This window comes from Oryx dammah, unplaced genomic scaffold (genome assembly GCF_014754425.2).
Source record: "Oryx dammah isolate SB20612 unplaced genomic scaffold, SCBI_Odam_1.1 HiC_scaffold_16, whole genome shotgun sequence".
NCBI lineage: Eukaryota > Metazoa > Chordata > Mammalia > Artiodactyla > Bovidae > Oryx > Oryx dammah.
This window is the reverse complement of record NW_024070200.1, coordinates 9,797,515-9,813,006: the sequence shown is the minus strand read 5'-3', so window position 1 is coordinate 9,813,006 and position 15,492 is coordinate 9,797,515. Positions and strand designations below refer to the sequence as shown.

Below are 15,492 nucleotides of genomic sequence, written 5' to 3'. Positions count from 1 at the left end.
TCAACAGAGTCTTGACAACTTCTAAAAGGTCTGATTCTGCTCCAAAAAATCAGTCACCAAGTATGCTCAGATTCTAAAAATTTAAAACGTGTGCTTGGTCATTGTCTTTAAAACATTTTCACACTCTGATAAAATCTGGTAGACTGCTAAATATCCCATCTGACATCTAGAAAATCAAGTAGCTGATTCATATAACAAGTGGGCATCTCTTCTAATCCTGAAAGTTTGGGATGGGGAGAGGTTTATGAGAGATGTGCCTGACTTCCCATTCTGCTTTTTAATGGCTCACACGTTGGCTATGATTTTGAAATGAAAATGTGGCAAGGCACACGAGATCGAGATTCAATTATTACAGCTGCCACACAGCTCAAACACCATCTTCATCTCATGGTCAGCTGATGGAATTGTACAGTTTCTGAATTATAGGTAAGGAAAACAGACATACGGCTTCCAACTCCGGGAAATGTTCTAGAAACTGAGCCACGTAAGTCACGATGGACTGCTCATCTGGTGTGTCAACCATGATGTCTGTTAAGAGAAACACAGGAGTTAGAAGGACATGCAAAACACAGGTTTTATTTTATTTATTTTTACATTAAAATTTTTTTTCCAGCTTTATCAAGGTATAATTGACAAATAAAAATTGTATATATTTAAGGTGTACAACATGATTGTGTGACATACATAGTGCAAAATGATTCTCACAATTGATATAATTCACACATCCATCATCTCACATAGTTACCTTATTTTGACATGCTGAGAAAACTTAAGATCTACTCTTTTAGCATATTTCTAGTAGACAATACAGTGTTATTAACTATAGCCACTATCCTGTATGTTAGACTTGCCAGAACTTATGAAAGTTTGTACGTTTCCCTGCTTTTTCCACTCCACTATCAACCCCCAGCTCCTGGTAACCACCATCATACTCGCTGGTTCTATAAGTTTGACTCTTTTAGGTTCTACATATAAGTGAGATCATGTAGTATTTATTTTTCTGTGTCTGGTCTATTTCAGCATAATGTCCTCCAGGTTCATTCGTGTTGTTACAAATGGCAGAATTTTCTTCTTTTCATGGCTGAATGATATTCATTGTATATACATGGCATTTTCTTTCTCTATTCATCCACTGATGGACACTTAGGTTATTACTGTGCTTTAGCTACTGTGAATAATGCTGCAATGAACACTAGTGTGCTGACATTTCTTCAAGACTGCAATTTCCTTTCCTTTGATTTTGTTTGTTTGTTTTGAGGGTTGTCTGGGGTTTTTTTGGCTGCACTGTGCAGCTTATGGGATTTTAGTCCCCTGACCAGGGATTGAACTCTGGTCCACAGCAGGGGAAGCATCAAGTCTTAACCATTGGACCAGCAGGGAATTCACAAGCTTGTTTCCTTTAAATTTAATTTCCTTTGAATATAGAAGGTTTGCCAATACTTTGGCCACCTGATGCAAACAGCCTACTCACTGGAAAAGGCCCTGATGCTGGGGAAGATTGAGGGGAGGAGGAGAAGGGGGTGACAGAGGAAGAGATGGTTGGATCGTCATGTCCATGACTCAATGGATATGAACTTGGGCAAACTCTGGGAGACAGCGAGGGACAGGGAAGCCTGGCGTGCTGCAGTCAATGGGGTTGCAAAGAGTTGGACATGACTGAGTGACTGAACAACAACAGAGTTTGCTGGATCACACGATTGTCTTTTTTAATTTTTTGAGGGCTCTCCATGCAGTTTTCCATAAGAGCTGAACCAGTTCACATTCCCACAACAAGAACAGAGCTTTCACATGGGATCTTGGGATGCTTGATGGTGAAGGATCTCACAGACCAGGGAGGTTTTTTCTCTTTATTTCACACGTCAGGAAATTTAAGTCCTTTAAGTGAAGGGGGATGATTTGAGCAGTGAAGCCTCACACTTGGCTGATGAGCAGAGGAGCTGGAATGGAGAATCCAAGACTCCTTGCACCCAAGATTCTGTTATTCCCTGCTGTCCGAGTCCCTCCCTGTGAGCGGCCAGTTCACTGCCCATCCCATCGGTGAGTCTGTTGAGCTGAGACCCTTACACACGGCCGGCTAAGCTAAGTCGCTTCAATCGTGTCTGACTCTGTGTGACCCCATAGGCTGCAGCCCACCAGGCTCCCCTGTCCCTGGGATTCTCCAGGCAAGAACACTGGAGTGGGTTGCCATTTCCTTCTCAGGGGATCTTCCTGACCCAGGGATCAAACCCAGGTCTCCTGCATTGCACACGGCCGGAGAGAATCCTAAATAAGCCTGACCTACGTGGAATATGATTTGATAGAGATAGAAAGTGAAAGTGAAAGTGAAGTCGAGTCTGACTCTTTGCGATCCCATGGACTGTAGTCTACCAGGCTTCTCTGTCCATGGGATTTTCCAGGCAAGAGTACTGGAATGGGTTGCCATTCCCTTCTCCAGGGGATCTTCCTGACCCAGGGATCAAACCCAGGTCTCCTGCATTGCAGGCAGACACTTTACCCTCTGAGCCATCAGGGAAGCCCCTTTTGATAGAGATAACCAAGTGCCTTAAAAAGGTGTGGACTTTCTAACTGCATCATTCCACAGATGGGACATGGTCCTGGAGGAAATGATCTGAGATGCACACGGAACTTTATCTTATAAGATGTTCACTGCAGCATTATACACAAGACTATTCCAAAACAACCTCAACATCTACCAGTGGTAAAGAGTTAAGTACACTTTGGTATGCCCACTAGATGGACCATTATGCAGCCAATAAAAACATAATGGAGACATCCCAGCAGCATGCAAAATATTTATGCCACAATTATAATGTTTAGGTTAAAAAAAGGAAAATACACGTTATGTGGTACCCTGGATGGGAGGGGAGTTTGGGAGAGAATGGATACATGTATATGTATGGCTGAGTCCCTTTGCTGTGTGCAGCTGAAACTATCACAATATTATTTGTTAATTATTTGCTAACCAGTACAAAATAAAGGTTTTTTTAAAAAAAAATTTAAAAAAAAAGTAGAAATGCTTGTTTAATACAAAAGAAAGCAGTAGAGGTGGAACATAAAAAAATCAAAATGATATGAGACATCTTGACAATTAAATAGCAAAATGGGTAGTAATGGGAAGGGGCCTGCAGGCTGTGAACTTGGTTGGTAGCTACACAAATGTTCACGTGTGATTATCACAGAATCACCAAAATGCATGTTTGCTTCATGCATTTTTCTACAGGCGGGTTATATTTCACAATAAAAAAAAGTTCTAAAAGCCTTAAAAAAAAAACAAAAAAGGAAGAGACAAAGTCATACATACCCTGAATGATCCCAATTATGTTAAAAAATTGTATTGAGAGATAAGGAAAAACACTGGGGAAATGATGTCAGCGGCAGGAACATAGGAGACATAAAAATGACTTCATTAGATGTTTCTGTATTCTCCAGAATTTCCATGTGGACAGAAGGTGTTACAGGTTAAAAATAAACTATGAAGAAAGAGAAGAGAGAGGACCACAGCTACCTTCTGGCTCCAGGAGCCTGGGGATGTGAAGGGCATCATGAGCGATGCTGAAAGCCTTCTCCAGATTCTCCCGCATGGAGTCTTCCAGCGCCTGCTTCATGTCCACCAGGCTGGGGTCGATGGCCTTGATCACAGCCAGGAAAGCCAGCCCGCTCCGCCAGCTGCCTGCAAAGTCCTGCACCGCCACGCCATACCTGAAGGGAAGCAGCAGCCGCAGGGCAGGTGGGTAAATAGACTCAGGGATGCCTCGCTGGCCTCTGAGTAGGGCCGGGAGCTGCTGACCTGGCAAGGACTAGATGCCCCGGGCCCTGAGTATCAGGACAGCTGCACTGACCCATCCGTGTTTCCATTTCCGGACAAACCGAACAGGAAGGTTATGTAGCACAATGAGACATAACAGGAACTTGAGTTCCCCCTCCCAGATAGATACATAAAGCCTTCATCTAACACATGATTCCTTTTATCAGTGATCTTTGAAATGCAGCAAACACGGGTGTGTCGTGTCATAAAATGGAGCCAGAAAGTTCATGTGCACACCCCGGCTGCCCCTCTGTGCTTCCAGCACTGTGGCCTTGGGCAGATCACGTACCTTCTTAGCCTCAAACCTATAAAACAGAGCTGTCACGGGGAAGTACTAGGTTGAACCTGCCCCTAGCTAATGTCATGATTAGTAGAAATAAAATTATAACTTTAAAAATGACAAGGAGAGGTCATCCTGTATTAATTTCCTTTAGACTCCATCCCTCGAGAGCCCCTCTTCCTGCTGCCAATTTCCCTCCTTGGGGACACTGAACGCTCTTAAAAAGACACAAATATCTTTTTATTTAGATATTTATGGAGATTCATAAGAAGTTGCAAAAGCAGTACAAAGAGCCCTTGGTACGCATCACATCAGAATCAGACACCGACGTGGGTCCAGGGCTACGAGCCACAGATGAGCCAGGGCTATAGCCACGTACTAGGATTTCATCGGTTTCACTGTCACAGGTATGGCAGAAGCACCAGGGCACTTTGTCTCAAGCACCCATTCCTGTGACCTCTACAGTGGTCATACACAGTCTCCCCTGAAATACCCTTCCTCTCCGTTACAGTCACCCTAATTCCCAGCAACAAGCTCACTTTTGATTTATTTTAAAACAACATTTAATGGTTGTTCACATTAATCAACTCTATCATGTTCAACCCCTTAATCAAAACCCCCAAGATCTAACCTCCCTCCCATCTGTTATTTTTCCTGCCACCTTTTATTTCCATATACTGGGAAGATGGGATCTGATGCTAAGTGCTTATGAAGTGCTGGTACTCTGCCTTCACAGAGTTTATTTCATTTAACCCTAACTATCCCATAAGGGGGTGAGTAGTAAGTCACCATCTTATAGGTGCAGCGTAGAGAGGAAACTGACGCACCATGTCTTCCCAATCTGGCAGGGGTTAAACACTAGTCCAAGGATTTGGTTCCAGTTCACCAGTCTCAGTGTTGGGAGGGCCAGATCTGACTCAAATAGGTTGCAGCCTTGATTGCTACTTGCTTTTAAGTAGGTACAGACCCTGAAAGATACCCAGAAGCTTAATAATAAGCATGCTAAGTTGCTTCAGTCGTGTCGGACTCTTTGTGACCCCATGAACTGTAGCCCGCCAGGCTCCTCTGTCCTTGGGATTCTCTATGCATGAATAGTGGAGTGGGCTGCCATGCCCTCCTCCAAGGGATCTTCCTGACCCAGGGATCAAACCAGCATCTCTTATAGTCTTCTGCATTGAAAGGTGGGTTCTTTATCACTAGCACCACCTGGGAAACCCATAATAATAAACATGTCCATGTTACTAGAATCCAAGGGCCAACCCCACTTAGGGATTTAAAGTGGTGAAGGCTCCTTGGATTTCTATCCAAATTCTCTCACCAGATTTCTGCAAACCAAACACTGAGCAAGTACAGTTTTGTGTGCAGACACAGAAAGGACAGAATTCCCCATTCTGAGAGTCTACATGAAGCGCCAGCATGTAATGGACACAGAACTGAATACACGGTGATGCCCCCTTCCTTTGCCCTCCTCCCTCTGCCTGGTAGCAGCACGGGGTGCTGGGGAGCAAGGTGTGGGGCTTACTTCCTCGTTTTCCTCTGCACCCAGGCCAACAGCGTCCTGATGGCTTTCCTCTGGTCCTTCACTGAGATTGCCACGCTCCTCTCTGCGGTGGGTGTGGGTGGGAAGGAGGAGTCTGAGTCTGTGCCCCCTGAGCCAGGTGACAGGCTGGAGGATGGAGAGTTTCTGCTGAGGTTGCCCGTGAGCTCTTTAATCTGGAAGGAAAATGACATTTCAGACCCAGGAGGCAGACCCAGCATGGGTTCTCTTCGACCCCGGCTGGAGGGATCAGCTCACGCAGAACTGATTACTCCTTCCTGAGGGTTGTGTGTCAGTACTCATGATGGCCAGGCTGTTTTGTGTGGCTTGTGGTGCGTGCAAGGATGCTTAGCAGGGAGAATCATCTCTTCCTGGAGTCTGTCTAGCTCTGGGCAGAAGCTGCTGATGAGGGCCTCCTGACCTGGCTCCACGGTGTACATCATTTTTACTCTTGGGAGAGCTATTAAATAGTGAGCCATAATTTTCTCTTTCAAAAGAGGGGGATTTTAGAAGATAAACTGTCAGCTTACTCCCTCCTATTCAGAGAAAAGAACTTGAGCACAACTTGAAGTAACCCCTTCACACTCCAGCCCCAGACCCCGTCCTTCTTCTATAAAATCTGCATTTTCAGACAGATGCTGAGGGTGTGAAGGCTGCAAGGTCTCCCCTATTACATACGCCTCTTCCTAGAGCTGTCTTTGTAGAGGCTTTCTAACCGTCTCTTATGAACACTTGTCATGTTAGGAGAGTAACTCTACCTAGTTCAATTTTTGGCTGGAAGTATTTCCCTGGCTCTTGGGACCCTTTAGAAGAAAACTACTTTTCCAAGTAAATATTTAACTCTTCAAGTCCCAAGAGAAGAACAGAGCTCACATGACTTTTAGAATCACAGGGACTCAAAATCTTTAGCAACCAAGACTCCTCTGGTTCTTTTCTAGGAAAGAGAAAAGGCAAAATCTGTCAGAAACGAAATCTTCACTGTCTCCCGCGATCCGGGCCCCATTCCTGTAGTGGTGGAGATGACTGATGTTATGTTATGGGAAAGAAGTGATTTTACCTGGAAGAAGAGGATTATGTTCCAAATCAGCCCAAGAACCAAAGAGGGGTTGCCATCTGCTATTTCTGCTGCATCAATGCTAACCAGCTTTACCTGGAGAGAAGCAATGTATGAGCTTAAAGATGGGGTCCAATTAGGTTGCAACACATTATTTCCTGATGCCCTTGTGGGTCTGTTCCTCTTTCTCACCTGTGCTGTCTGGTGATGCCACAGGACACCTCTCGGGGACCCCAACATGCAAAAGTGTACATAAGTGTGTCTAATAAGCAGTATATACTACCTCCCATTGTCAGACACTATTCTCGGAGTATTAGCTCTGTTTATTTTCACAACAACCCCACAACACAGATTCTTCTATTATCTCTGTATTTCAGGTGAAGAAATTCCAGAGAGATCAATGGAAAGTGCCCAGGACACACAGCTAGTAAGAGAGACATCTTTTTCCAAGAACAGATGGTCCATGCCCAGGGTGTGTTTGCATGCTACACTAACACCACCAAACTTCCAGATTTAACATGTCTTTGGACAAACACAGAGTACTGACATCAACAATCACGGCCATGATGGCTAAGACAGTTCAGTCCAGTCACTCAGTCGTGTCTGACTCTTTGCGACCCCGTGGACTGCAGAACGCCAAACTTCCCTGTCCATCACCAACTCCCGGAGCTTGCTCAAACTCATGTCCATCGAGTCGGTGATGCCACCCAACCATCTCATCCTCTGTCATCCCCTTCTCCTCCTGCCTTCAATCTTGCCCAGCATCAGGATCTTTTCCAATGAGTCAGTTCTTCACATCAGGTGGCCCAAGTATTGAAGCTTCAGCTTCAGCATCAGTCCGTCCAATGAAGATTCAGGACTGATTTCCTTTGAGATTGACTGGTTGGATCTCCTTGCAGTCCAAGGGACTCTCAAGAGTCTTCTCCAACACCACAGTTCAAAAGCATCAATTCTTTGGCGCTCAGCTTTCTTTATCGTCCAGCTCTGACAGGGAAGTTGGAGTTGGTGATGGACAGGGAAGCCTGGCATGCTGCAGTCCGTGGGGTCGCAAAGAGCTGGACACAACTGCGCGACTAAACTGAACTGGACCAATTCACCCATTTAAAGCACACAATTCCATGGTTTTTTTAGCGTTACCGTAATTTTAGTGCACTTTCATCACCTCAAAAAGAAATCTTGTACCTTTTAACTGTCACCTGTCTAATCTCCCAATTCCTCTCAACCTTGAGCATACACTCATCTGTCTTCTGACTCGAGAGATTTCCCTGTGCCAGACGTACCACAGGAATGTTTTAGAAGAAGTGGTCCTTTTGGTCCAGCATCTTTCATAATGTTTTCAAGTTTCATCCACACTGAGGCTTGTATTAACACTCCATTCTTTCTCATGGTGGAATAATATTCCATTGCACGGGCAGACCATGCTTTATTCATCCCTTTGTCCGTTGCCCCTGTGTTGCTCCCACCTTTGGGCTACTATGAATGATGGTGCTGTGAACTGGGCCATGCCCTTTGGTCACCACCATCTGAACCGCCTCCTAGGTCAGGTCTTTCCCCACAGTATGGGAGGCAGAGCCCGCCTCCCTCTTCAAAAGCCAAAACCGCTTTTCTCCGCACTTGGCAGCCAGGACATGGGCGAGGATGGAGGCTTATCAGCCCAGGCCTTTGAACTTGAATGAGTGACGCCGAGAGTTCCTTCCAGGGGCTGTGGGAGTGGGGGCAGAGGGACAGGGTAGTGGCAGCCATGCCCACATGGGTCCTTGCGTTCAGAGGGGGCGGGGCTCTGCAGTGGTCCTGGGGTTTAGCAGTCTTGGGCTCCATCCCTGATTCCCCAGGCTTTGAAGTCACCCTGTGACTTCTTGGCATCCCTTCAATACATTCCTTTGCTGCTTAAATCAGCCCAGATTAGATCCCCTTATGACCCAGGAAGGCCAAACAAATGGCACTTTGTGACGGCGTTCTACTGTACATGCCGACGCGTCAGGTGAGCTGAGAGCTTTTCACCCAGAGTAACTGACGACACTTAATGCAAAGGAAACTTTGGAAACTGTATCTCTGGGGCCATTCCCTCCCATTTTTGAAGGACACGAAGCAGAGTTCAAAACACACAAAAAAGGCTAATTTAAGTCTGGAAAGTTCTATCAAAGAGGACAGAATTACGTTATTTTCCTCTGGCTCAGTTAGCCCCCTTCCCTTCCTTGCTTCTGCCATATTCTGAGTGTTAAGAACAAGTTTTACACCCTGACATGCTCACTGTACTCTTTTTAAAATTAGAGGGTAATTGCTTTACCACATCGGGATGGTTTCTGCCATACATCAACCTGAATCTGCCATAGGTACACATATGCTCCCTCCCTCTTGAGCCATGCCCCCACCTCCCACCGCATCCCACCCCCCTAGGAGCCACAGAGCACTGGCTCTTCACTGTACTCTTAGCCCCCAAAGTGAAAAGGAAAACCTCAACTAAATTCTGAACGCCTGAGAGCCACTCAGCATTTCCACCCTTCCCACGCCCAGGCATCCACCGGACTTTTCATCCTGATGGAGCTGGAGGGGCGGGTGGGCAAGGAATCAGGGACTGCATCTCGCCTGATGGATTAGCTGTATCTCGACTGACGGAGCTCCGTTAACATTTCAACTTGTTCCATCTGACTGTCTTAGCAGGGGCCCCTTTGCCCGTGTCTCTTGTGACCAGCACTAGACTTCAAATCATGTCTTTTTTTTGGTCTCAGGGAAGGCTCTGTGAACAAGATGTGTTTCAGATACTTACGTTGCTATCTTCCAAAAACTTAAGTGCTTTCGCTATGTTGTTTAACCGAAAAATACGATGGGATGAGGATTTGTACTCGTGCAGCTGTAACACAGAACAGGGCAACACAAGCAGTTAAGCCCAGACAGGCACTCGGGTCCCGGCGGTAACATTGGACGTGCTTGCCTTTTTCTTTACCTTTTTCACATGAATCTCAAGAGAAGGATGGGGCTCACAGCAGAGCCTGCATGGACCACATCCAAACCCATGCACGGGGCCCTGGGACATACAACCATCTCAGGGGTCCCCAAGGGTCGCCGTATTTATGGTTTCTGGGACCAAACTCACTCGAGTTGGTGAGGGAGGGGAACCCGGGGGTTAAACAGGGAGCAGATTTGCCAGATTTCCCTCTCTGAGCCAGCTCCTGGGTTTTGAGACGCCTTCCTCCCCCAGAGACCATCGGTGACATGCTCTCCTCTCTGCGCTGATGCTGTTTGTCAAGGCAGAGAGCGCCAGCCGGGAGCGTCACCCGCAGCTGCTAAATCATCCAGCAAACCCTCCCCGGCGGCCACAGATGTTTCTATTTTCTGGCCAAGGGCTTGGTGGACATGTGTCCCACATCAGAGAGACAGAGGGAGAGAGAGATGGGGACAGAGACAGAAACACAGAGAGACAGAGACACCAGGAAAGAGACAGACACAGAGAGACACAGAGAAACCCAAAGAGGAAGAGAGAAAGGGGCTTGCAGAAGCAAGAACTCTGACAACACTCGTTGCACACACTAGGAGCACCGGCAGAGGAAACTCACCCTGAAACGGAAGCCCACCCCTGCCCCTCTGGGTGAGTGCTTCACACTAACAGGCAAGCCAGTGGGTATCCCTTGCACACGGTGTGAACTGCCAGGTGAGCTCACAGGTGAGGTCTTGGCTGTTCTCAGCTGGACTCCCGGATCAAACACTCCCAACAGAGCCTCCCTTCCCACTGAGGCTATAGCAGCTCCCAATCAGCGCGCAGGCAACAAAGTGGGAGCCTGGGCTGCTGGCAACACAGAACCAGGGACTAGAATATGCTTTTTCAGGAAGCCTTTTGAGGACTATGCTGCCAGCCCACAGTGTCAAGAAACCAAGTACTCTTTCTACCACAGTGGGTCTGCCCTTCATGAGAATTCATTCATGTCACTTGGTACAGCCCCCTTGGGGGTGGCTACTGGAAAAAGAAAGGCAAGAAACAGGTGAGGGGTTGTATAAGACTCCAGCTGCCTTAGAGCTGAGAACTGGAGCTGGAGCTCTTGACTTTAAACCCAGAGTTAAGAGCAAACCCAGAGAGGTCTGCATGGGCTGAAATGTGGTTTGGGCCCTACAGAAACACTTTCATATCAGCCACACTGGGTTACATGGGCCAATCAAACACTGGACTCTAGAGGCCATTTCTCAAAATTGACACCTCTGGTACTCTAACCAGATTTTTGGACCCCCCTCCCCCAAGGAATATCTGGCAGTGCCTGGGGACATTTTTGGTTGTCACACCTGCGGTGCTACTGGTATCCAGTGGATAGAAACTAAGGATGCTGTCACACATCCAGCAATGACCAGGTCAGCCAATGCAGGGGACACGGGTTCATTCCCTGGTCCGGGAGGATTCCACACGCCTCGGAGCAATGTAGTCCACGCACCACAACCGCTGAGCCCATGCTCTAGAACCCCTGAGCTGCAACTCCTGAAGCCGATATGCCCTAGAGCCTGTGCTCCACAGTAAAAGAAGCCACTGCAATCAGAAGCCTGAGTACCGCAACTAGAGAAAGCCTGCGTGTAGCAACGAGGACTCAGTGCAATCCACTAAATAAATAAATTAAAAATGAAGCAGAACGAAATGCCAACAGTGCGGAAGCTGTTAAAACACTGCACAGTGAATCGGGGCGAGAGGACTGACTTGCACAAATCAGACAAGGCAACGTGGAGCGCTTTGGCAAAGATCCAAATTGGAATGAACCTCAAGACCAGCTGGTTCAATTCAGTTTCAGCCATAGTCACAAGAAGGTTCTAGAATTCTGTGTATATAGCTTTAGCCACGGGGTGGGTGAATTTATAGAATCTGGTTGATAAGATGTCTTTCTCGTCCATATTCCTGACTCTTAGCTCTCATTCTAATTAACTGAATGGCTGGCCAGCTAAACACTCCTGATCCAGTTAAAATCTTCAGCTTTGTATTCACAGAAAACATGGGGTATTTCCTTACTTGCTCAGGTATATTTGCTTAGTTATACATGATTATATCAGCCTTAGTCGCTGAGAAAGGAATGTCACCCTCCTAAGGTTCCCATCATAGGAACTTATGGATGGCCAGATATATGTACAGACACAGAGAACTGCATAAAGAACTACGGGCAGTGTTTTCGTTTAATTTTTACCTCTTCCCAACCCTTCTGGAACATACGTACCAGATTCCGCCCAGACAGGACTTCTAACAAAGCCATTAGGATTTTGCCATCTTGTATATCGATGAATAAATCTTTAACTTCTAGAGGTGGGTTGCACTGCGGAAGAGGGGGAAAGAAAGTGGCAGATCAGTGATCTGAAGAAAAAACCTGCAACATCCAGCGCTGCCTACGGGCATCCGAGGAGGTAGTAACCCTCTCTCCCTGGAGATGGCGCTGCATAGGCAGGGGTTGTGCTGGGGAGCCCCCGAGGAGGCTCCGGGTGGAAAAAGCCAGAAGCCCACTGCTTTTCCCCTCTGACCTGGGGAGGTCTGAGGGACACCGCGTCCTGTGCACCCAGAGCTTGTCTAGGTGTGGCCTGGAGTCCGTGGAGCCAGCAGGAGCCTCTTGGCCAGCTGTCCCAGCACAGGGCTTTGCAAACCATGCTCCCCGCACCCTAGGCTTCAGCACAGCAGCTTCAGGGACCCCTACTGGGGGAGGCGGTTCCAAAAGGAGACTAACGCCCTGCATTTCTCTGCCATCAGCTATTATTGGCCTTTATTTAGAGTTCCAGGTAAGAACTCAATGCTTGCAGAAAGGCTTCTGTGACTAAACAAACTTGATAAACATTTTAATGCAGGATGGTTAGGACTCACTGAATCTTGGGGGCCAGGGGCCAGGAACCTGCATTTTTAATTACCATCTCCCTCCTGCCCCACTAGCATGAATGGAGCTCCCCTGGTGGCTTAGTGGTAAAGAATCCACCTGCAATGCAAGAGACGCAGGTTCAATCCCCGGGTTGGGAAGATCCCTGGAGGAGGAAATGGCAACCCACTCCAGTATTCTTGCCTGGGAAATCCCACGGACAGAGGAGTCTGGCGGGCTACAGTCCACGGGGTCATGGAGTGTTGGACACAACTTAGCAACTAAACAACAACAATAACCAGTGTGGATTCTATTTACTTTTTGGTATTGGAATCTTTGGAAGCATTACAACATTTCAGCTGGGTACTCACTCTCTCTGCTTTTGGGTACAAGGAAAGGGGGGTTCCCACTGGAGATGGGATTAATGGGGTGGGGGCAGGGGGTGGCAGGGAACTCTTGGAGCTGTGGCCCAGGCACCCTTTCCTCGGGGAACTCCCACCCTGTGAAAGCCTCGGAGGGCCTGTGTTTTCTTTTTCTATTCAGGAAGGAGGCACTTCCTGGCCTCTTATGCAAGCCCCCCACCCACACCCCTAGGTAGTCAAAACAGGGCAATTCCACCCACAGGCGCACAGAAGAGGGTTCTGCTTCAAGGGCAAGAGCGACTTTGAACCCAGAGGCAAATTATTTTCTTTGCAAACTCCCCACTGCTCCTCAGGAACATTCCACACGGAGCACGAGGGCATCAGGTTACCAAGACTCATAGGGGAACCTTATTCCTGCTAACGCGGGGCAGAAACGGCACAAGACCCAAATAGAAACAGCCCCTGATAGATGGACTCAGAGCATTTCCAGTTACCAGCCCCAACTGTGGCCGAGCCATGCCTTGGAGCTGAACCAGGAGGGCCATTCCCACTGACTGACTGTAAGAGCCCCCAGCCCGGCAGCGGCGAGCGGGGCCTTGGCCGGCAGCCATCTGCGTGATGGCAGGAGGAGAAATTGAACCCACTCCAGTGAAAACACTCCTCGGGGCTCCAGACGTTCCGTGGGCTTCATGAGATTGGTATGGCCAAGTAAACAGCACCCCCAGGGGTTTCTTCATGATCTAACTCCTTCGGTAAATTAAGGATTTTTTCCAGAAGCCAGAGAGTCCGTAAATATTTCTGACAGCCTTCAAATTGCAGCTAAGCCCACTTCCCCGAGGAGTTCCTCGGTTTCCTTTACATGAAAGGTTGTTCTTGAAAGTCTCAAGGTTGGAAACACGGCTGTGAATTTTGCCCTGTGTGTCAGGCATCAGTTTCAAGTGCTGTCTGATTTATCTTCAGAGTGGGTGCTACCCACCTGCCTTGAAACAGGGGCAGAAGCGTGGCCAGAGAGAAAATTCTGGATGTGATCAAGGCTAACAGAGATTCGTTTGGGGGCTGAGTTGGGGCATGAGCATTTGCTCTATTACCCTCCGTGCTTTTCTGTATTTATTTTTTAATTTATAAAAGGGAAGAAAGAAAGAAATACGCCCTGGCTAAGCTCCGTCCACCAGGAGGAATTTCCAGTTACCCTGACACACATCAGGCATTAATTTAGGAGTTCGGGGAACTCAAGTTTTGGGAACGGTTTTCCTTTTTTTCCAAAAATAACACTTCACTTTATGAGCGCTGCCGAAAATGCACCAATAGTCAAAACAACGGGCAAATGATTTATAATGCTTCATCCATGATGTAGCGAGTTTTCACGCTGGAGATTTGAGGAACCTCCTGAGCTGAGTGGAGCCCATTCTACAGGTGGGGAGCAGAAGTGTGGGTGGTCAGGCAGCTACTGGGGAAATATTATAGGCCTAAAGCTCACACTATGTGAATTAGATGTCGGTCAAGAGCACCACTTCCTAAAACGCCACATCTATTTTCTCTGCTTTCTAATCATTTTAGTGATTTTCCGCTATGAACCTTTCTTTGGGGCAAACTCTTAAGAGCAATCAATATTACTCCTGTTCCTTTTAAGAGGAGAAAAAAGAAGAAATGTCACTGAAGAGGAATCCTTGAGTACCACCACCAGCTTTGAAACACTCGAGACTACTGCTTGGATCTATCGGGAGAACCAGATCGTGGAATTTAAGATGCAAAGTGAGTAAAATGAATCCTCATAAATCAGCTTTCTTGTAAAAGAAAAAGAATCCCTCCTTCCTCAGCCCTGGGGCAATTTAGAATGTTCTCCCTCCGGAGGCTAAGCTGGTGGTGAGGAGGGTTTGGATTTCTATGCCTCTGAATGGTTCATTTATCCTTTTCACATCCTGCCCCTCCTCCGCTGCTCATCTTTCTGTCTGGTTCAGATGCTTTTGTTTTAGGGTTTGTGTACCTGAGAGGCTGGCAGACAAAATGCGGTTGGTTGGACGTTGCTTGGCCAGAGAATGTTAGCAAAAAAAAAAGGGGGGCGGGGGGTGGGGCAGGGAGAAGAGGGGTCACCAAAGTGAATATGCAAGGGAAGCCAAAGGAAGAGTTGTGGGATTCAGTTCAGTTGAGTTCAGTTCAGTCACTCAGTCGTGTCCGACTCTTTGGAACCCCACGAATCGCAGCACGCCAGGCCTCCCTGTCCACCACCATCTCCCGGAGTTCACTCAGACTCACGTCCATCGAGTCCGTGATGCCATCCAGCCATCTCATCCTCTGTCGTCCCCTTCTTCTCCTGCCCCTAATCCCTCCCAGCATCAAAGTCTTTTCCAATGAGTCAACTCTTCGCATGAGGTGGCTAAAGTATTGGAGTTTCAGCCTTAGCATCATTCCTTCCAAAGAAATCCCAGGGCTGATCTCCTTCAGAATGGACTGGTTGGATCTCCTTGCAGTCCAAGGGACTTTCAAGAGTCTTCTCCAACACCACAGTTCAAAAGCATCAATTCTTCGGCACTCAGCCTTCTTCACAGTCCAACTCTCACATCCATACAAGACCACTGGAAAAACCATAGCCTTGACTAGACGGACCTTAGTCGGCAAAGTAATATCTCTGCTTTTCAATACGCTGTCTAGG

The 15,492-nt window shown here is 47.4% G+C and overlaps 1 protein-coding gene across 1 annotated transcript in view; it reads right to left on the bottom strand.

The window, feature by feature from the left end:
* Positions 1 to 15,492, bottom strand: part of CLMN (calmin) — a 44,967-nt gene that overhangs the window by 27,980 nt on the left and 1,495 nt on the right. Inside the window, exons 2-7 of the mRNA XM_040257095.1 lie at positions 11,860 to 11,955; positions 9,444 to 9,527; positions 6,680 to 6,772; positions 5,608 to 5,798; positions 3,506 to 3,699; positions 446 to 528 (exon numbers count right to left, since the gene is read on the bottom strand). Coding sequence (XP_040113029.1) covers positions 446 to 528; positions 3,506 to 3,699; positions 5,608 to 5,798; positions 6,680 to 6,772; positions 9,444 to 9,527; positions 11,860 to 11,895 — 681 coding nt within the window. The 5' untranslated portion in view covers positions 11,896 to 11,955. The remainder of the gene's footprint in view (positions 1 to 445; positions 529 to 3,505; positions 3,700 to 5,607; positions 5,799 to 6,679; positions 6,773 to 9,443; positions 9,528 to 11,859; positions 11,956 to 15,492) is intronic.